Below are 19,447 nucleotides of genomic sequence, written 5' to 3' on the forward strand. Positions count from 1 at the left end.
GATGGATGGATGGATGGATCACACAGCACGGGATGATGAAGATCACGACACAGACAAGGGAAGACACAGGACTTAAATATACAGAGGACGCAATCAGAGAAAGGGAAACAGCAGAGAAACACAGCTGGGACAAATCAGGGCTAACAAGACAAAGGAAGCAAAACTAGACACATTAACATAAGACATGGACCTTCAAAGTAAAACGGGGAACACAGACTGAACTCACAGACACAGACTCACAAGCAGACACTTCAACAGAGTGAGCAGAGACGTGAGATGAGGGCAGACCGACTGGACACAGAACAGAGGGAGTATGGGATTAAACTTAGGAACTACAAAATCACACACAGAAGAACTGGGGAAAAGAGAAATGCAAAATGCAAAACAGAAACCAAAACCTTCACAGTAATAAAACAAAATAAGAACTGAAAACACTGGGTCAATGACCCAGGTACCCTAATAGACTCACTGTGGTAGAACTTGACTTAAGCGGTCAAAGAAGTGCAGGAGACTGATGCTGTCCAGTGTAGCAAGTGATTTATTCACCATTTTGAAAAGGTAGTTTACAAGCAATTAATGTCCTTCCTAGAAGAACAGGGTATTTTAGAAGTTTTCCAATCTGGTTTTAAAGCTTTACATAGTACCGAATCTGCCCTTTTAAGAGTTTTTAATGATGTGTTTTTGGCAAATGACTCAGGTGACTGTGTTATCATTGTGCTGTTAGATTTAACTGCTGCTTTTGATACAGTGGATGATAATATTTTAATTTCCCGTTTAGAGCAGTTGGTGGGTATGCGGAGTACCGCACTGCAGTAGCTCAGATCCTATTTGGCAGAGCGAACTTTCTCTGTGAAACTAGGGGAGTTTGTATCCTCTGCTGCTTCTCTTCAATGTGGGGTCCCACAGGGTTCAGTTTTAGGCCCGCTTCTTTTCTCTCTATATCTCCTACCCCTTGGGTCTATTTTCAGGAAACATGGGATTTCTTTCCACTGCTACGCCGATGACTCCCAGATTTATTTCCCACTTAAAAAGATAAATGGCTTCTCAGTAGACCTGCTGCTCAGATGCCTTGATGAAATAAGGGCCTGGATGGCTTTGAACTTTTTACATTTTAATGAACAGAAAACAGAAGTGATGGTTTTTGGTGGCGCTTCTGAGGCCACTATTATAGATCTTGGTTCACTGGCACAGTATGTTAAACCAGTCATCACTAATCTGGGAGTTAAAATAGAGGCAAATCTTAAACTTGAAAGCCAGGTCAGAGCTGTTGTAAGATGTAGCTTTTTTCATTTGAGGGAATTAGCCAAAATAAAGCCTATCTTATCAAAACAGCATTTTCAGACAGTAATCCATGCCTTTGTTACTTCTAGGCTGGATTATTGTAACGCACTTTATTTTGGGGTTAGTGATGCGTCCATTAGGCGCCTGCAGGTTGTGCAAAATGCTGCAGCACGTCTTTTAACTGGAACAAAAAAGTTTGAGCACATTACCCCAATTTTAATTTCACTCCACTGGCTACATGTACATTCTAGGATTGTTTTTAAAATTCTCTTATTTGCTTTTAAATCTCTTAATGGCCTGCCCCCCCACCCTACCTCTCGGAGCTACTACAACCATATACACCTGCCCGTTCCCTTAGGTCCGCCAATCAGCAGCTCCTTAAGGTACCGAAAACTAAGTATAAATTTAAAGGTGATCGTGCTTTTGCTGTAGTTGCTCCAAAGTTGTGGAATGATCTACCCTTGCATCTTAGGCAGGCCTCTTCTCTCTCTGAATTTAAAAGTCTTCTTAAAACATATTTATTCGCTGAAGCCTTTGGCATTGATTAGAGGGGTTGACTCAATTTGTTTTAACATGTTTCAATTTATTTTAGTTTTTTAGTTATTTATTTTATCTTATCTCATTTTAATTTTCTTTACTTATGCTATTAGCATGTACAGCACTTTGTGAACTCTGGTTTTTATGTTAAAGTGCTTCATAAATAAAGGTGGTATGGTATGGTATGGTATGGTATTTTGTGACCCAAAAAATATTTACAAAGAAACAAACTCAACTCCAAATTAACTCAGTTCAAATAAACATAACTGAACTTAAATCAACGGAAATTAAGGTCAAACTGCACACAGCTACACTGACCTGAACCTTTCTTCCCGAAACACCTGAGTTCTTCTGCTTAAATAGTCCACTTAACCAAACAATTTCTCCTCTGGACTATTCCATTCAGTAAGTAGGTAAGATGAACATTATTATATTCAAACCTCTACTACTCCTCCTTACTGGCAACAAACTCTGTGGTGTAATCAATACATATCACAACAATAAATCTATTTCTTTATAAACCCTCTAAAATCAACTTTATTAAATTATAAGAGTTCTTCCCCTTCTGCACTTGGTCTCTTCCTGTGACCTCAGATGAACTCAGAAGGTATAAAGCAGGAAGTAAAACTACATTTCCTCCTTTTGTTTCTAGAAGACAGGTACGTAAGGAAAGTTCTAAACAATACAAATTAACAGTTGAAATATAGAACATGTTAACTTAACAAACTTGTAGGAATTGATTTAAACCAAGATGTTATATTATATAATCTGTAAAAGTGCAAAACATAAACAAACCCGAGATAGTAGATGTTTGCCTATTGCAGATTACATGTGAAATATGGTTAAATCAAAACAAGAATGTTAACTAAGAATATAGACAAATGGTCTTCTCACCCACTTTGTCACACTCACTCTTTGCCTCTCTTCCTCCTTCCATCTCCTCATCTCATCTATCACTCTCTACTTGCTGTCTATCTAAGTACAAGGCACAATATGATGTTGTATTAAACTATTATTTAATTATTCACACTAAACAACTCTTACACCTAATCTCTAATAAAGTAATGATAGAATAAAGGTTACAGAACCAAAACATTGCAGCTGTGTTTATTATTGTTTTTATACTTGAGTAATAATTTTAAAAAATCTACACACACACACACACACACACACACACACACACACACACACGGGGACCACCGTCACCTTCACCCTCCACATCCTCTCGAGCTCTTCTTTGAGCCCTTGGTATTTCTCCAGCTTCTCGTGTTCTTTCTTCCTGATATTGCTGTCATTCGGAACCGCTACATCGATCACTACGGCCGTCTTCTTATGTTTGTCTACCACCACCACGGTTGGTTAGCCACCACCATTTTGTCCGTCAGTATCTGGAAGTCCCACAGGATCTTAGCTCGGTCATTCTCCACCACCCTTGGGGGCATCTCCCATTTTGACCTTGGGACTTCCAGGTTATACTCAGCATAGATGTTTCTGTACACTATGCCAACCACTTGGTTATGGCGTTCCATGTATGCCTTGCCTGCTAGCATCTTGCACCCTGCTGTTATGTGCTGGATTGTCTCTGGGGCATCTTTACACAGCCTGCACCTGGGGTCTTGCCTGGTGTGATAGACCCCAGCCTCTATGGATCTTGTACTCAGAGCTTGTTCTTGTGCTGCCATGATTAGCGCCTCTGTGCTGTCTTTCAGTCCAGCTTTGTCCAGCCATGTACAGGAGGTGGCTGACAACTGCTCCATTCTGTAGTCGGTATCCGTAGCCAGTCTTGTTAATGATCTCACTGAGGGGGTTCAGGCCTATGCAGAACAGCAGTGGGGACAGAGCATCTCCTTGGTAGATCCCACACTTGATGGTGACTTGTGCTATGGGCTTGGAGTTGGCCTCTAGTGTTGTACGCCACATCCCCCTTGCAGTCTCGGCTGATTGTTCTGTCTACCAGTAGCTGGTATTTTGCGCCTCTGGTATTCTTGCCAATCCCTTTCTGTGCCCCACTCATGTATTGACCCATGTGCCTGTTCATCTTAGCCGATATGATGCCTGACAGGAGCTTCCATGTAGTACTGAGGCAGGTTATTGGTCGATAGTTGGATGGGACCGGTCCCTTCTTGGGGATCAGGACCGTTCGACCTTCGGTTAGCCATTCCAGGTGTCTCTCGTTAACTAGCAGCTGGTTCATATGTGCTGCCAGATGCTCGTGGAGTGCAGTCAGCTTCTTCAGCCAGTAGGCGTGAACCATGTCGGGCCCTGGTGCTGTCCAGTTCTTCATACTGGAGACCCTTTCTTGGATATCTGCCACTGTGATGGTTACTGGACCCTGTTCAGGGAGGTTGCTATGGTCTGCCCTCACATCCACTAGCCACTGAGCATTGCCGTTATGGGTTGCTTCCTTCTCCCATATGCTCTTCCAGTATTGCTCTGTCTCCAGCCTTGGTGGTGTTGTTCTCTTATTGTTCCCTTGCCACTGAGAGTACACCTTTGCTGGTTCCGTGGAGAACAGCTGGTTTATTCTCCTGCCTTCTATCTCTCTGGTGTACCTCCTCAAGTGGCTGGCCAAGGCTGTGAGTCTTTGCTTGGCAGTTTCCAAGGCCTCAGGTAAGGACAGTTTGATGTATTTCTTATGCACCTTCTTTGCCGCACCTTTCTGCAACTCCGTTAGTTGGCTAACCTCCCTCCGTGCTACTTTGATCTTGCTCTCTAGCCTCCTTCTCCATGGAGGGTACTGCCCCTTGTGGCTGTTCAACTTGTAGCCAAGCATCTCACTGATCACTGCTGCCGTATTGTAGATCAGCTTGTTAGTGTCAGTAATCGTGGTTGTAGGTATCGTCCGTAGTGCTGCATTAACATCATCTAGCAGACCTTCTGAGGGTACTTCACGTAATCTTGGTAACCGGCTACGGGGGATCCAGGTTTCAAGCTTGGCCATGATCCTATTTTTCAGGTCAGTTCCTCTCACACTCAACGATCCTTCTCCTATCGCACTTGGGGCTATGTACCCAATCTCGGGTGGGGGTGATGATATCTCCCCCCTGACCTGGAGTCCTGACTCCTCCTTGCCGTAGCATTTATGTTGTACCTCGTCAATCTCTAGTTGTGATAGCAGTCCCTTCTTTCGAATGTTGGAACACATCCCTCATCCTATTCATGTAGCCCCTTCCGCCAGGGTTACTTGCGTAGTAGCATTCCAACAACGCCCTGTTTTCGTCTCTTGCCCACCAATGCCTTCTTGTTCCAGTAGCCCACTTGTCGTCATGGTGCCCTGGTTCCTCAACACCTGACGCGGACCTTGTTGATCCGGGCAACATCCGAGCCGGCATGCCTTCGTATTTATCTGTCTCACTCATGTCTGCGGTAGGCTCACTTAGCATAGGGGGTCTAGCCTTAGGACCCTTACTGGATACAGACGCCCCAGGCAGGAATCGAATAAGGATTGCTAAGGTATATATATATATATATATATATATATATATATATATATATATATATATATATATATATGAGTGATACTGAGTAGTTTTAGCTGTATGAGATGAGAAAGCATTTCACTAATTAAATATGTTAATTTATTAACACATTATTGTTTTAATAACTGAACTGACCTTTGAATAATTTGTTTATCTGTTCTGTTTCATTAATTAATTATTTGTTTAGAGATGATTTATAACGTTATTAATGTTTCAAACATGTCTGCTATGTTTGGCCAGCTGGAGGCAGCTCTTCACAGCCCATCTCAGTCCAGACTGCTTGGTTTCTGCACTGCCAGCACATCCTTGCCACAGGGTTACCTTTGGGTGAGTTTAAGCTTCCACTGTTCAGAAAACATCTTTTTTATTCAGTATTCACCTGCTCCTATGTGGATCTGTATGTTTGAATGCATTATTCAGTGCGGTTTCTGTTTTATGTCTGTATAACCACTACCACGGTGTTAGCTCTGCTGCTGGGGTAAGCTTGTCCCCCTGCTGTAAGAACTTATGTATAAAACCTTGGCTGTTCAAATCTGTGCTTTCGAGACACACTGTTATTGGTACATTACGGATCCATGGCATAATTGCTTTGACTGTTGGTTTTTTTTTTTGTTTTGTTTTGTGATAAGCAAAGCTACTTTTCTCCTGTCATGGTCTTCAGGTTGCTGGTGGAGGTGGCAACTCCAACCATGGGCAAGTAGAGATTTTCTCTCTGAACCGAGCCAGTGCCCGCTTGGTCAAAACCCTCCCACTGAGAGCCCCAGTCCTTTGCCTGGAGTATGTGAAGGAGCCGTGCCCCAGTACAGTGCTCCAGGAGGGGACTGAGAAAGGCCCAAGGGCAGCCAAGACAGGAAACATAATCTGTGTTGGCCTGCAGGACGGCAGGTCAGTCTTTTCCAACACAGGACATTATTTAGTTTTATAGCTGTCGGAACATTAAGTATTGTTTGGACCACAGTTTTGTTATATTTGACTAACGATTGTAAGTTTAGAAAAAAAAAAAGAAGACAATTCCTCAAAATATTGAACCATTTTTTTTAATATCATCAATTTTCTTTCACTTCATCGACCAGTTTTAAGGCCAGGATGAACCCTCTTTTGTCACTGCTGCTAAAAACAATTATTTTTGCTGCTGACATATGTTTTTGTGGGAGTTTACAGTTGCTCATTCATGCCGAGGTTTGCACCAGGCAGTTTTTACGCTGATTATGCCATTATTATTTTTTTCCCCAGAAAAAGGATGTCTAAACCCATTTTGTAATTTTATGTTGCTATAAACTGAAAGAATGTGGTACTCTGCTGTTATTTGATTTGGATTGCACAAAAAAGGCTTAAGAAAACAAGTTGATTGCAAAATACATTATTCTAAAAAATATATATATAAATAAATAATCAAAGACAACCTTAAAACTTACATGAAAAGCATGAAATCAGGTAATGACATTCAATTTTCTTATGTATCTCTTTGAGCAGATTGTACTATGAGATTTTGAAAGACTAATGTAGAGCTATGTTATTTTGTTACAGCAGCAACAGCAACAATCTGGCCCCATGTGTAATATGTGACTTTTCTGTCTGCTTGTCTTTCCAGTATCCATGTTCAGAGCAGTGTGGACACAGCTGTTCAGTGCCTGCTGACCTTGGTAAACCCTGACAACTGTCCAGTGCTCTGCCTCAAACATTTACTGTCGTTCCTTTTTGCTGGACTGGCTAATGGCAAAGTAGCTATATACCACAGAAAAACTGGAGGTGAGCTGTCACAGATACCACTCTCACATGATGCGAGTTTGCATGTCAGACTAATGAGGTCATGCACTAGCGTAGTAGGAGCTAAATCACAGAGCTCAAATTAGGTTCTAAACCACCAACTAATTCTTCCTGTCAGAGCGACTGTGGGATGTGGATTCATGCAAGCTAGTGTCTCTTGGCTCCAAGCCGGTCTACTGTCTGCTGACACTTGAAGACACTATGTGGGCCAGCTGTGAAAACCAAGTCACTGTCATACAAGGAGACAGCCTCTGCATGCAGGTATATTGACTGTTCAGTATGCACACTGAGAACACTTTTACACTTACACTTTACTTTACACTTTACACTTTCCCTTGTGCTCTGCAATGGATGTGTATACTGTTACAGTGGTGGATCCATGTCAAAATGACCCAATAATGAGGCTGGCATTTTTACAAGTGATTCCTGTGAACCAACGGCTCAAGCTTCAGAGTCCTCTAACTATTGCATTTCAGACATTTTTTATATTCTTGGATGTATAATCCACCACAAATGCAAAACTAAATTATCAGACCAGCTCAACAGTCCCACCTACCTGCTGTTCAAAGCTGCTTTTTAAGGCAAATAAGACAAAAGGGCTTGTTTCAGAGAGACAGTGAACTGACAGGCTATGTCAAGGCCCAAAGTAAGCTCAATAAGTATTACCAGTTCTACAAGAGAAGAATAAAACTGTAAGTGTTAAATGTGTTTGATGGGTCAGCATCAACAGTAAACCACATTTAGGAAAATACTGCCTGGATTGGATTCCAACTCTGATTCCCAAAAAGCTGTGATACTCTGTGAAATGTATATAAAACAGAATGAAATGATTTGTTCTCATAAATCCATATTTTATTCACAGTAGAGCATCAAATATCAAATGGTTGTCAAAGGTCTGCCCAATTTTGACCAGGGATATTATTTTTGTTTCTCTGTTTTGAATTGAAATGCAGTTTAAATGCTTCATTTTTTTCCCAAAAAATGAAAAGAGCTCGAGTTTACAATACTCACATCCATGTGTATTATTTGATTCTGTCGCCCGCTAAAACCCTTTTAAATGAAAAAAAAAATTTGCACTTTGAGGCGAGGTTTCTTGTGTGATTAAATGCAATTAATCGTAATTAATTAATTACAAAGCCTCTAATTAATTAGATTATTTTTTAATCGAGTCCCACCCCTAGTAAATATGTATTCTCAGCATACACACTTACCCGAATACTACAGATGACTACAGATGACAGTCACAACTAGGCAAGAGCTTTATTTACTGAACAACCAGCAGATTATTGTTTACATGAATTAAAATATTCTTCAGAACATTCATGTACCGTGTTTTCCTAAAAAAATATTTTCCACAAAATGAGTCATATGACACATTTTGTGAAACCAACTGACATATTTTTTTTGACAGATAAGCCACAGATTAACCCTTTCTCTCTGTGTTTCAGAGCTTCGAAGCCCACTCAGATCCAGACTTCCATGTTAGCCATATGGTCCATTCAGGTGGAGGTGTTTGGATGGCCTTCACCAAAGGATCCTCCATTCATCTGTTCCACACAGAGACCTTGCAACAACTGCAGGAAATCAACATCTCCACCCGTACCAACTATCTGTCACCAGGCAAGGCCAAAAACGATACTGTCACCGAGACAGACGGGCATACCAAGAATACAGCATAGCTGCTTTTAGACCTGTGTTTAGCATTTCTAGAATATTGTTGTCACTGCCTGAATGTTCAGATGTCATGTTGAATGGGTCTCCTTTCTGTCCCTTGCACCAACCTTATTAATACCTTTGGGGACAGAGCCTTCAGTGTGGCAGCCCCCACCCTCTGGAACTCTCTCCCATATGAGACTCACGATGGCACGACACTGGAGTCCTTCAGGAAACTTCTCAAAACTCGCCTCTTCAACAAATCCCACAACCCATAGCTATTTTAAGCTCTAGTTACTGTTGTGTAAAGCAAAGTTGGGTTTCTTGAAAGACACTATACAAATCTAAGTTATTATTATTATTGAACCCAACTGCATGGCAGGGCAACCTTGTTCCTTCAGGGAACAGAAGTTAGCAGAAGTTGTTATTAAATGATGCATTTCTGTTCTATACAACTTGCTCCCATTCTTACGAACAATATGTAATGCTGTCTATCTAACATTCAGACATTCAGTTACATAGTGTCATCACAGGTTATCTGCCTTAAAGGCATGAATAGAGATGTCTTCAGCCAAGACACACAGGGGTGTGATATCCCATACTACAATACGCTTACAGTTTACTGGAAACTTTCCCTTCCTGTTCACTTTTTCCTTAAGATCTCCACGCTGTAAATTGAACTGAGCTGCTCAGTGACAGAGCTCAGCCCGAGTTCAAATTTTGGCAGACTACACACACACACAGTGTTGTCAGGGCTGGGCAGGAATAAAACATGTACAGTTAGACTATGACCAATGTAATGGTTAAATGTTTGTTTTCCAGGTCACGTTTGTGTATCCAGCTTACTGATCTCTCAGGGTATGTTGTGGGTGGGGACTAGCCAGGGCGTCATCATCACTTTCTCTGTACCGACTCTTGAGGGTATCCCGAAGATCACAGGTCAGAACATGCATCAGCGCTCCTGCTCTCTGATGTTTTTGTGACTGAAGTTGAATGTACACACAGCATGTGCTCATTACTGGTTGAACATCTCAAGATCTCTTGTGATATACAATATATCCATGTAGCATGATGGCCTGATAATGCACACGTACTCATGAAGGCTCTGGCACTCACCAAAACAAAGTTAACTCAATAAACTGGAAACTGAACCTTGAAAGCAACAAAGAAACAGGAGATATGCTCTATTTAACAAAAAATGACATTAATTCCCTCAAAAGAAGTGTAGCCATTATTTTTTTTTTATATATAAATCTATGAAAAAATGACTATTTCAATTCTATTTGCTTCCTAATTTATACTATTTGTTCCCCTATTAATTTACTTTATTATTTAGTTTTCTATTTTAGTTTATTGATGTGCAATATATATCAAATAGTCCTGTGCATATGCTTTGCTTTGGAAACACTCTACCTCTGTGGGTCTCAGTGCAAGTTTTTTAAAACTTCTTCCCCTTTTAACTCAAACTCCACTAAAACTGTGGTCCTGAAATGTTGATGATTCTCTGCAGGGTTGCATTTAAAAACACTCTTTTTAGTTCTATTGTATACTTAATGTTTGTTCAGTTTTAGTTTTTTTTTGTCTTTTGGAACACATTTACTTCTTTCATGTGTTACTCTGGTAAAATGAGACAAAGTGAGCAGATGCACAACTTTTATATCCTCAGGTAAAGCGATGACATCTCTGAATGCTCACTGTGGTGCTGTAGATTTCCTGGTGTCAGCCTCCAGCACCCTGGCCTCTGATTTGCTTCGACGGGATTCCATCTTCAACATTAGCAAAGAGAGTGCTAATGGAGAGGGAGGAGGAGGTGGAGGTAATGTTGAAGGAGAAAGAGGAGAGCAGAAGCTGGAAAATAGCCACCATAGGGAGAACTTAGAAACTTCTCCATGGAAGCAGGACAAACCTAAGCATCTCCTATTGCAGTACCACCTCCATTCCACCTCCCAGCTTCCTGGGAAGCTGCTGACAGCTCAGCCAGAACAAGCGAACCCAAGGGCCTCCCCAGATCTCCAGATGGAGGACGGTTCCATCTATGAAGTAAATGAGGACCCCGATGTTTGGTTGAGAGGGCGGCCACTGGAGTTGGGGAAGGAGGGAGAGGCCAAACGTAACAAAGTCACTTCAACAGCCATCTTCTCTGGTGGAAGAGGATACCGCAGGATAGGACTGTCAGCATCAGAAGAAACCTGCTCAGACTCCAGTGAAAACACGCTGCTCGTGTGGCAGCTCCCTCTCACGCTTAGCCAGTGACAGCTTTCTTTGTCCTCAGTTACTCTAGTTCTAGTCACGTGTGATTACTCTTAGACCAGGCACGTTTAAACATTTAAGGTTGATTCTAAAGTCAAGGACATATCACCTTTGACAGTTGACAGTTAAAATAAAAGTAACATTACTTAAGCCTACAGATGACGACCGTCATCACAGTGGATACTAGGTGACAGCTTTATTTACTACAGTGAGCAGTAGTAATGTTGCATATCACAAAGATAGCAGCACCTGGCATCAGCAGGAAGCAATCCCCCAAAGAACCTGGCTTATATAGTATACTAATTTTAAAATCAGCAATGTGTTTCAAATGAAGCTGTACAATGTGATACTTGGTGGAACATTTCTGTATGGAAACAGGTTGTATGTGTATGTCAGATGAGTGTCAAGCCTCAGTGTCTGCATTTGGACCTTAAACGTTTTGATTTGGACACATATCTCAGTGTTAGGCTAAACAAAATAGTGGCATATTATGAAAAGAACTTAATGAAAACCTAAATCTTTACATAATAAAGGAAAAAAATGTAAGAAAATTGCATCACAATGAAAGTTTCAATGGTGTTTGTGTGTGTGTGTGTGTGTGTGTGTGTGTGTGTGTGTGTGTGTGTGTGTGTGTGTGTGAGAGAGAGAGAGAGAGCGCGTGTGTGCAGCTACACCATAAATACAACATAAATACACAGACCCAGACAGTTAATGGAATCAAGTGATGTCTTTACTGTGAGCTGTTAAGATTCACTGCTGGAAATGTTCCACCTCCTAATACTTCTATTACCACTAGGATGACGACTTCCTACATCTGCCACAGCTGTTCCTTCAGTCTCGCCACTTCTCAGATGTCTAATGCTCCATCTGTCTGATGTTACTGTCAGCTGGCATAGCCACGTCTTTCACAGCTGTGGTCTTCTGCTCCTTGTCAACTATATCTGTTTGGTTGGCCAGAGGCTGCTTTTCTATCCGGAACTTGAAAGTCCCACAGGACCTTAATCCACTGTTGTTTCAACCACCTTTAGACGCAATGGGAACTTGGTGATGTCTAATCCATATGCAGCAAAGATGTTCTACAAGAGTCAGAGGCTTTCATGTAGTGAATCCAGGTGGTGCTGAGTTTGGTCTGCCTGTTCCTCGAATCTTCATGAACTGCTCAACCAGGAGCTGGTGCTTTGTAAACTGTTATTTCTAATGTCCTTCTGTGCTGTGCTCAATGGTTGACTCACGTGTCTACTTGTAACTAGCTTGGTTGCTGTGATGCGTTATTTATGGTCGTGCAGAGAGACCGCATCATCTGTCCAGGGATTGTGTGTCTGATTGCACTGAACTCTGTTGTCAGCCAGCTGCAAAGAAGAACAAAGTTGTAACATACAAAGAGTTGAAGTAAAACCAGGTGTTAAAAACAATATCTGTGCTTTACATGCTGTATTTTTTGAGCTCCTGTCCCCAGGGAACTCACGATTACTCACTGCTCTATTCCAGCCCACTTGGACAGTGCGTCTTGTGTGATTGAAAATCCCTTTCCCCTCCTGGTCTGTACATGCACACATTTGCGGGACTATAAATCCAACTTTAGTGGAGCTTCCATGTTGTGGGGATATTTCATGATTGTGGATTTTCTGCCCTGTATTGGCAAGTCCAGACAGGTACCTGCTGTTAGCAGCCCACTTATTTATGCTACCAGGCCTTCAATTAGCTTCTTCAGCCAAATGAAGAGTAGAGCGCCTCTTCAACCTGAGCCTGAGGCTGGGAAGAGTCCCACAGCTCTGGAAAACCTCCTGTGTTGTACCAGTGCCAAAGACTTCACGCCCCAAGGACCTCAACAGCTACAGGCCGGTGGCTCTGACATCCCACCTGATGAAGACCCTGGAGCGGTTGGTCCTGGCTCAGCTTCGGCGCCTAACAAGCTCATCACTGGACCCACTTCAGTTTGCCTACCAGCCTGGCATTGGAGCGGATGATGCCGTCATTCACCTCCTACATTGTTCCCTCGCTCACCTGGAGACCGCTGGAAGCACTGTGAGAATCATGTTCTTTGATTTCTCCAGTGCCTTCAACACTATTCTTCCCTTGGTTCTGAAGGACAAGCTGGAGAACTCTGGAGTGGACCATCACCTCACTACCTGGATTTTGGACTACCTCACCGACCGACCACAGTATGTGAGAACTCAGGGCTGTGTGTCGGACAGGGTCGTCTACAGTACGGGGGCCCCACAGGGAACGGTTCTGGCTCCGTTCCTCTTCACCATCTACACTGCAGACTTCTCCCACAACTCCACCCAGTGCTTCCTGCAGAAGTTCTCTGATGACTCTGCAATAGTCGGCCTCATCACTGATGGGGACGACAAGGAGTACAGAAGACTGACTCAAGACTTTGTGGACTGGTGCCAGCTGAACTACCTCCAGATCAACGCCAGTAAAACCAAGGAGCTGGTGGTAGACTTCCGCAGGCACAAGCATCCTCCACTGCAACCACTGAACATCCAAGGTATGGACATTGAGGCTGTGGACAGCTACAGGTACCTTGGTGTTCATCTGAACAACAGACTGGACTGGACTCATAACTCAGACGCCCTCTACAGGAAAGGGCAGAGCAGGCTGTACCTGCTGCGGAGACTCAGGTCGTTTGGAGTGAAGGGCCCACTCCTGAAGACCTTCTATGACTCTGTGGTGGCTTCTGCTATCTTCTATGGTGTGGTCTGCTGGGGCGGCAGCATCTCTGCCGGGGACAGGAAGAGACCGAACAGGCTGATCCGAAGGGCCAGCTCTGTTCTAGGATGCCCTCTGGACCCAGTGGAGGTGGTGAGTGACAGGAGAATGGTGGCTAAGCTGTCATCCCTGTTGGACAACATATCCCACCCCATGCAGCAGACTGTGACAGCACTGAGCAGCTCCTTCAGTGGGAGACTGCGGCACCCACGGTGTGGGACGGAGAGATTTCGCAGGTCTTTCCTCCCCACTGCTGTCACACTCCACAATAAAGACTTTAACTGATCAAACACACACATCCACACATGTGCAATAACACTAAGTGCAATAATCTTTTCCGGCATCGTTGTATTTTTACTCAGTTGTATATAGCATTTGTATTCTATTTTTATCTTATTGTATATTTTATTCTATTTTATTCTACTGTATATAGTATTTTATTTTATTCTATTCTGTACAGTTGTGTACTATATTTATTCTTATTGTATTCTAATTTTTGATTCATAACTTTTGCACTGTCCACTTCCTGCTGTGACAAAACAAATTTCCCACGTGTGGGACTAATAAAGGTTATCTTATCTTATCTTAGATCTATGTTCACATCTGCAAGCATCTCCTCTGATTGGACTTTGCCAGTTAGCTGGAGGAGTTGTACCCTTGGTTGTGTGGATGCTGTGACAAAGTGGGTGAGAACACCATTTGTCCAGAGTTGAAGTTTGCTATTCTTAGTTAACGTTTGTGTTTTGATTTAGCCATACCTTATTTTAATTCTGTAGTTTGCAAACATTTACTATCCCGGTTTTGTTTATGTTTTGTACTTTTACAGATTATATAATATAGCATCTTGGCTTAAATCAACATTGACAAGTTTGTTAAGTTAACATTTTATTTAATTCAACTGTTAATTTGTCTAGTTTACTTGGTTTGAACTCACCTGACTTACCTGTGTTCCAGGAGCAAAAGGAGGAAGTGATGCCTCACTTCCTGTATTTATAGCTTCTTTTTTGGTTTGGATGTCACAGGAAGAGACCAGGTGAAGAGGGGGAGAATTGGTGTAATTGAATAAAGCCGATTTTAGGATTGTGTTTGTTAGAGAGATATGTATTGATGTAACATGTATTGACTACACCTTTGAGTGTTTTATTGCTAATAAAGAGTAGCATCATACGTTTATTAGAATGGTAATGTTTATTTTACCTATTGAATGGAATAGTCCAGAGGAGGATATCGTTTGGAGTATTTAAGCAGAAGAACTCAGATGTTCAAGGGGAGAGGGCCAGGTCAGTAGTGATGGGCAGATGAAGCTTCATGAAGCACTGAAGCTTTTCATCCAATTGGTTCACCCCAGCGCAAAGCGTCTTGAAGCTTCATTTGCTCTAGTAGGACACCTACTGGACGTAAAAATATTAGTTGGCATGAATTTGAAGAGTGTGGCATTTTGCACACAGCCTGTAAATGTCAACAACAAAAGGAGTGTGTAAAACATGTATATTGTAGTGATGGCAGCATACTGTGTATATTTATATTGGCAGTATGGAACATGATTATTTGGAAATGCTTAAAATGGAAATGATCATTTACTGTGAGGTGAGGTGTGGACAGTGGTTGTGCTTTTGTAATGTTGAGGTATGGACAGCTACAGACTGAGGCCTCAGTCCAGCCTGTTCACATTTTATTCAGTAAAAACTAAATTTTCACTGCTTTTATTGCCTTTTTAGTGGGGAGAACATAGCTAGGATTTAATGATTTAACAAATCTTTTAAATCCTTTGTCCTCCACAATGCTAAATGGCTGGGAGTCCTCAATCACCATGCTGACCAGGTCTTCATCTATTTGAGATTGCTCTCCTGAGGAAAGACAATAAAAGCAAAGCACAAATATAAATATCACACATGTAACTTATTACAGTTGTATAATATTGTTATATCATTTAGTAACATTACTGCATGCTATATTATCATGGCATTTGATGGCTCACCTGGTCTTGCTCCACAAACGGTGTTCTCCTTGTTCTCATGCAAAGCTCTGTAGTGCCTAAGCATGGATGAGGTGTTGTTGTTATATCCCAGCTCCCTGGCACATAGCAAACACTTCACCTTGTACAAAAGTAAAGACAGCTTAACATAAATTGTATTGCACCATCAGTATCATGACAATACATCTTCTGTAGAAATTTACATACCTTGTTGGGAGGAATAAGATCAAATGTTCCCACACAGGGGAGGACATCCTCCTCTTCGTAGCTGGCTTCATTCTCTCCTGTCTTTCTCTCCTCACTCTCATAAACCTCCAAACTCTCACTAACCGCAACTCTCCATCAAACACCCACATTTTGAATGATTATCGATTGTGATTATCGTTTCACAACCAGAGTTGGTTGCTTTAACAGATGATCACAGACGGGTATATGTCAAAGTTAATTTAGGAAGCGGTTTTTAAACTACTTCAAGTAGTGGCAGCAAATACTCACATCTGTTGTCCTTTGGGCTCAAAAATGACCCCGTCTGGTTTGAATATTTATAAAGCAATAAGTATAAAATATCATTCATCTCTGTGTTTCAAGGTTTTATTCATCTTTATTCCAACTCATTACCTGACATTTTTCTATATTTTGGCATGGTAGGACACCAGGGCATGGGTCTGAGTGAAGGCAAACTTTCATGAGGACAAAGCCGTGTCCATATTTCACACAAGTGCAGGAGGAAGCTCAGGTTTATTCCTCTGTACTGGGCCCTATTTCAGGAAGCCGGTTTAGAAAACTCAGAGTGAGAAACGATACTCAGGGTTGAGTAACCCCGAACTGTCCAACTCGGAATATTCGGTTTCAGAAAGGCTGATAACAATTAGTTCAATCAACGCGGAGTTGCTTTAACCCCAAGTTAAACGCGCGCACGAGGATACATAAAGCCCTGATTAGTGGAGCACAGATTAAGCGAGTCACCATGGAGACGGAGGGAAAGAAGGCGCGGTCAATGTATTTTACAGCACTTGAGGCCGAAATTCTGATGGCAGCATATGCCGATAACATGCAAATTTTGCGGAAAAAAAGTAACACAGCCTCAGCTGCAAAAGAAAGGGTGCATGCATGGCAAAACATAGCCGACAGAGTCAATGCGTGAGTGTTAATTTAAACATTGATCTAGGGATTTCCACCCATTTAACACGTTTTTTTATTATATTTTATTTTATTTTTTATTTTATACATTTGATTTTGTGATGTGATGTGAGCGCAGGTGCAACCCAACAGGCCCCAAACGTTCCTGGCAGCAAGTAAAAATGAAATATAAAAATATAGTCCAAACAGGTAAGGTGTAATTGTATTATGAGCCATAGTGCTTGGTCTGTTTGTCCGATGTAAATCAATTGCAGTTAGAGGCTACATTAATTTCCCCTCTGTAAGCACTTATTGAAATTATCTGAGCACATTACAAGTACATATTTGCTTACTCTGTATGCTCAAATGTGGCCCGTTATAGCCAACAGAAAAAAAAGCGGAGGCCCGAAAAACAGGTGGGGGTCCTCCACCACCACCACTCACAGAGGCTGAGCAGTTGGCTTCCATATTTGTGATAATGTTGGCAGCATCACATATGATCTTCACAGTGCAGAGAACACAAATTAGCATCCATTACTATAATGAAATAATTTGTTAGTTTGAAATGCTACAGGGAACTATGTACCTGTACATTAATGCTGTGGAAAGACTTCCTGTTCACATAGTCTCCTTCATTTACTGAAGGAGCAATGATTGGAATGTGAGTGCCATCTATACAGCCAATCACGCCTGGGAACCGTGAGAATAAATGTAAAATTTAAGTAGTAGTTCAAATATCAGCACATCATGAATTAAGTTTCGTTCATCCTGCTACCTGCAATTTTGTGGCATCCCTCTTTGATAAATCTTGTGGGTCTATGACCGGGGAACACCACAAACGAGTACAGGAGACGTTTCAGTGCAACTGTAACATTCCTGACTGCCCGACAGACGGTAGCCTTGGAAACGTGCTCAGCTTCACCAATATTATACAGAAAGCTCCCGTTTGCAAGAAACCGAAGTGCAATACAAATAATATGTACAGAACTGAGAGAATGTCCGCGATGTGTCACATGAGCAATATTAGGCCTGAGGATGTTATTCAAATAAATTATAGATTGTGCTGAGAAACGGTAACGTTCGCACAGAAAATCATCAGGAAATGATAAAATGTCCAAACGCGCTCTAATCACTCTCTCCCGGCGGAGAGCTCTGCGGAGAATTTGGGCTTCAACATCTACTGGCTCTTCAGGGAAGGGACACGCCATGTCTGACACTTCCTACAGTCAGGTTTCTGACAAAGAGGCGGAGAAGGTCAGGGTTAGTTGAAGTAAACCTGCTAGGGGGCAGGTTAGCTTCACGGAGTGTGTCGTCATAGTAACTCACTCAGAATTAATCTAAACTCGCTTTGTGAAACCGAAAACCCAGAGTTTTCGTTAACTCAGGGTATACTTACTCAGAGTTTGCACTAAACCGGCTTCCTGAAATAGGGCCCTGGTCCCATCATGGACAGCCTTCTTTTCTGCAGTTGCAGGCCAAGGGTCATATACAGTAAACAAATTGTTACTGGTGATTGTTTTCTTTTGGAAACCTTCTGCAATGTTAGGGACAACTTGCATGCCCTGACTGCAGGCCAGATGGTTTGCCATCATACACTAGCATGTTCCATGTACAGCTGGACCTGGCATCACATACTGCCCACGTTTTTATCTCAAAGTTCCCCGGTTTACTTGGGATGTTGTGTTGGAATGGACAGAGTCCTCTCCAAGTGCAAAGTCCTCCAGTGCAATGGAGGCTTGTGAGCATACTTTCTGTGTATGTATTATTGTAGGGTCTACCTTGCAATATGAAGCACCGTGATGCAACTGTTGTTGTGATTTGGCGCTGTATAAATACAATTGAACTGGATGTAGAGCACCTGCCTCCTCATTGTGCTGCCTGTTGTTGTTGTTGTTGTTATGGTTATGACCTTTGCTTGACCCCACACATCAGTGATCCAAGATCAAAGATGTTTGAAAGAAGTATGGTGTGAAAATATGTCCCTTTGCAACACTTTGTACTTTGGGGACATTTTTGGCCCCGAGGACAACAGGTGTTATAAAATCCAATAAAAAACCCCATAAATAAATCAGATTACTTAAAACTTCTTCCAATCATACATAGCATAGTACTGAATAACTTTTGTTATTTTCAGACCATTTGATGAAAATAAACACATTTTTGATAGAAAAAAAGATTTCTTTAGAAGACAAAAATGACCCAAGGACAAAACAAGGGTTTTAACAGTGACTGAAGCTGGTGAAGCTAAGCGACCGGCAGCTTTTCTTCAGGTGATTTCCACATATATATATATATTGTGGATAAATCACTGGTCTTAGTTCAGCTAAGAACTGCGCTTTGTGTGGCAACACAGCTAACGTTAGCAAGTAAACAAGTTTTAGTCATTGTAACAGATGTGTTTCATCTTGCTAACCACATCAACCAACATTATTATTGTAGGGTCTACCTTACAATATAAAGCGCCTTGAGGTGACTGTTGTTGTCATTTAGCGCTAGATAAATAAAACTGAATTCAATTGAACTGAATGTGATGTAAAAACAGAGTTTTTAAAAATTGTTAATAGCCCAAGGAAAGCTGATGATGATGGAGATGGGACGGCAACTCTCCCAAAGTTATCTGGCTTTAAAAATGAATGAAACAGGCATAACAGAAAAACTTTACGCAGTTGCC

The 19,447-nt window shown here is 41.8% G+C and overlaps 1 protein-coding gene across 8 annotated transcripts in view; it reads left to right on the forward strand.

Moving 5' to 3' along the window:
• The window catches only part of arhgef10lb (Rho guanine nucleotide exchange factor (GEF) 10-like b), a 42,749-nt gene extending 30,370 nt beyond the window's left edge, over positions 1–12,379 (forward strand). For 7 of the 8 annotated variants that reach the window (XM_082518896.1, XM_082518900.1, XM_082518895.1 and 4 more), the window contains 7 exons: positions 5,538–5,624; positions 5,959–6,182; positions 6,889–7,046; positions 7,183–7,325; positions 8,513–8,684; positions 9,540–9,656; positions 10,384–11,752. In XM_082518896.1, coding sequence (XP_082375022.1) covers positions 5,538–5,624; positions 5,959–6,182; positions 6,889–7,046; positions 7,183–7,325; positions 8,513–8,684; positions 9,540–9,656; positions 10,384–10,970 — 1,488 coding nt within the window. In that variant the 3' untranslated portion in view covers positions 10,971–11,752. The other variant, XM_082518901.1, reaches the window with a different exon arrangement.
• Positions 12,380–19,447: the final 7,068 nt, after the last annotated feature.

Source organism: Aulonocara stuartgranti, assembly GCF_965226115.1.
Source record: "Aulonocara stuartgranti genome assembly, chromosome: 20".
In the NCBI taxonomy this organism is placed as follows: domain Eukaryota; kingdom Metazoa; phylum Chordata; class Actinopteri; order Cichliformes; family Cichlidae; genus Aulonocara; species Aulonocara stuartgranti.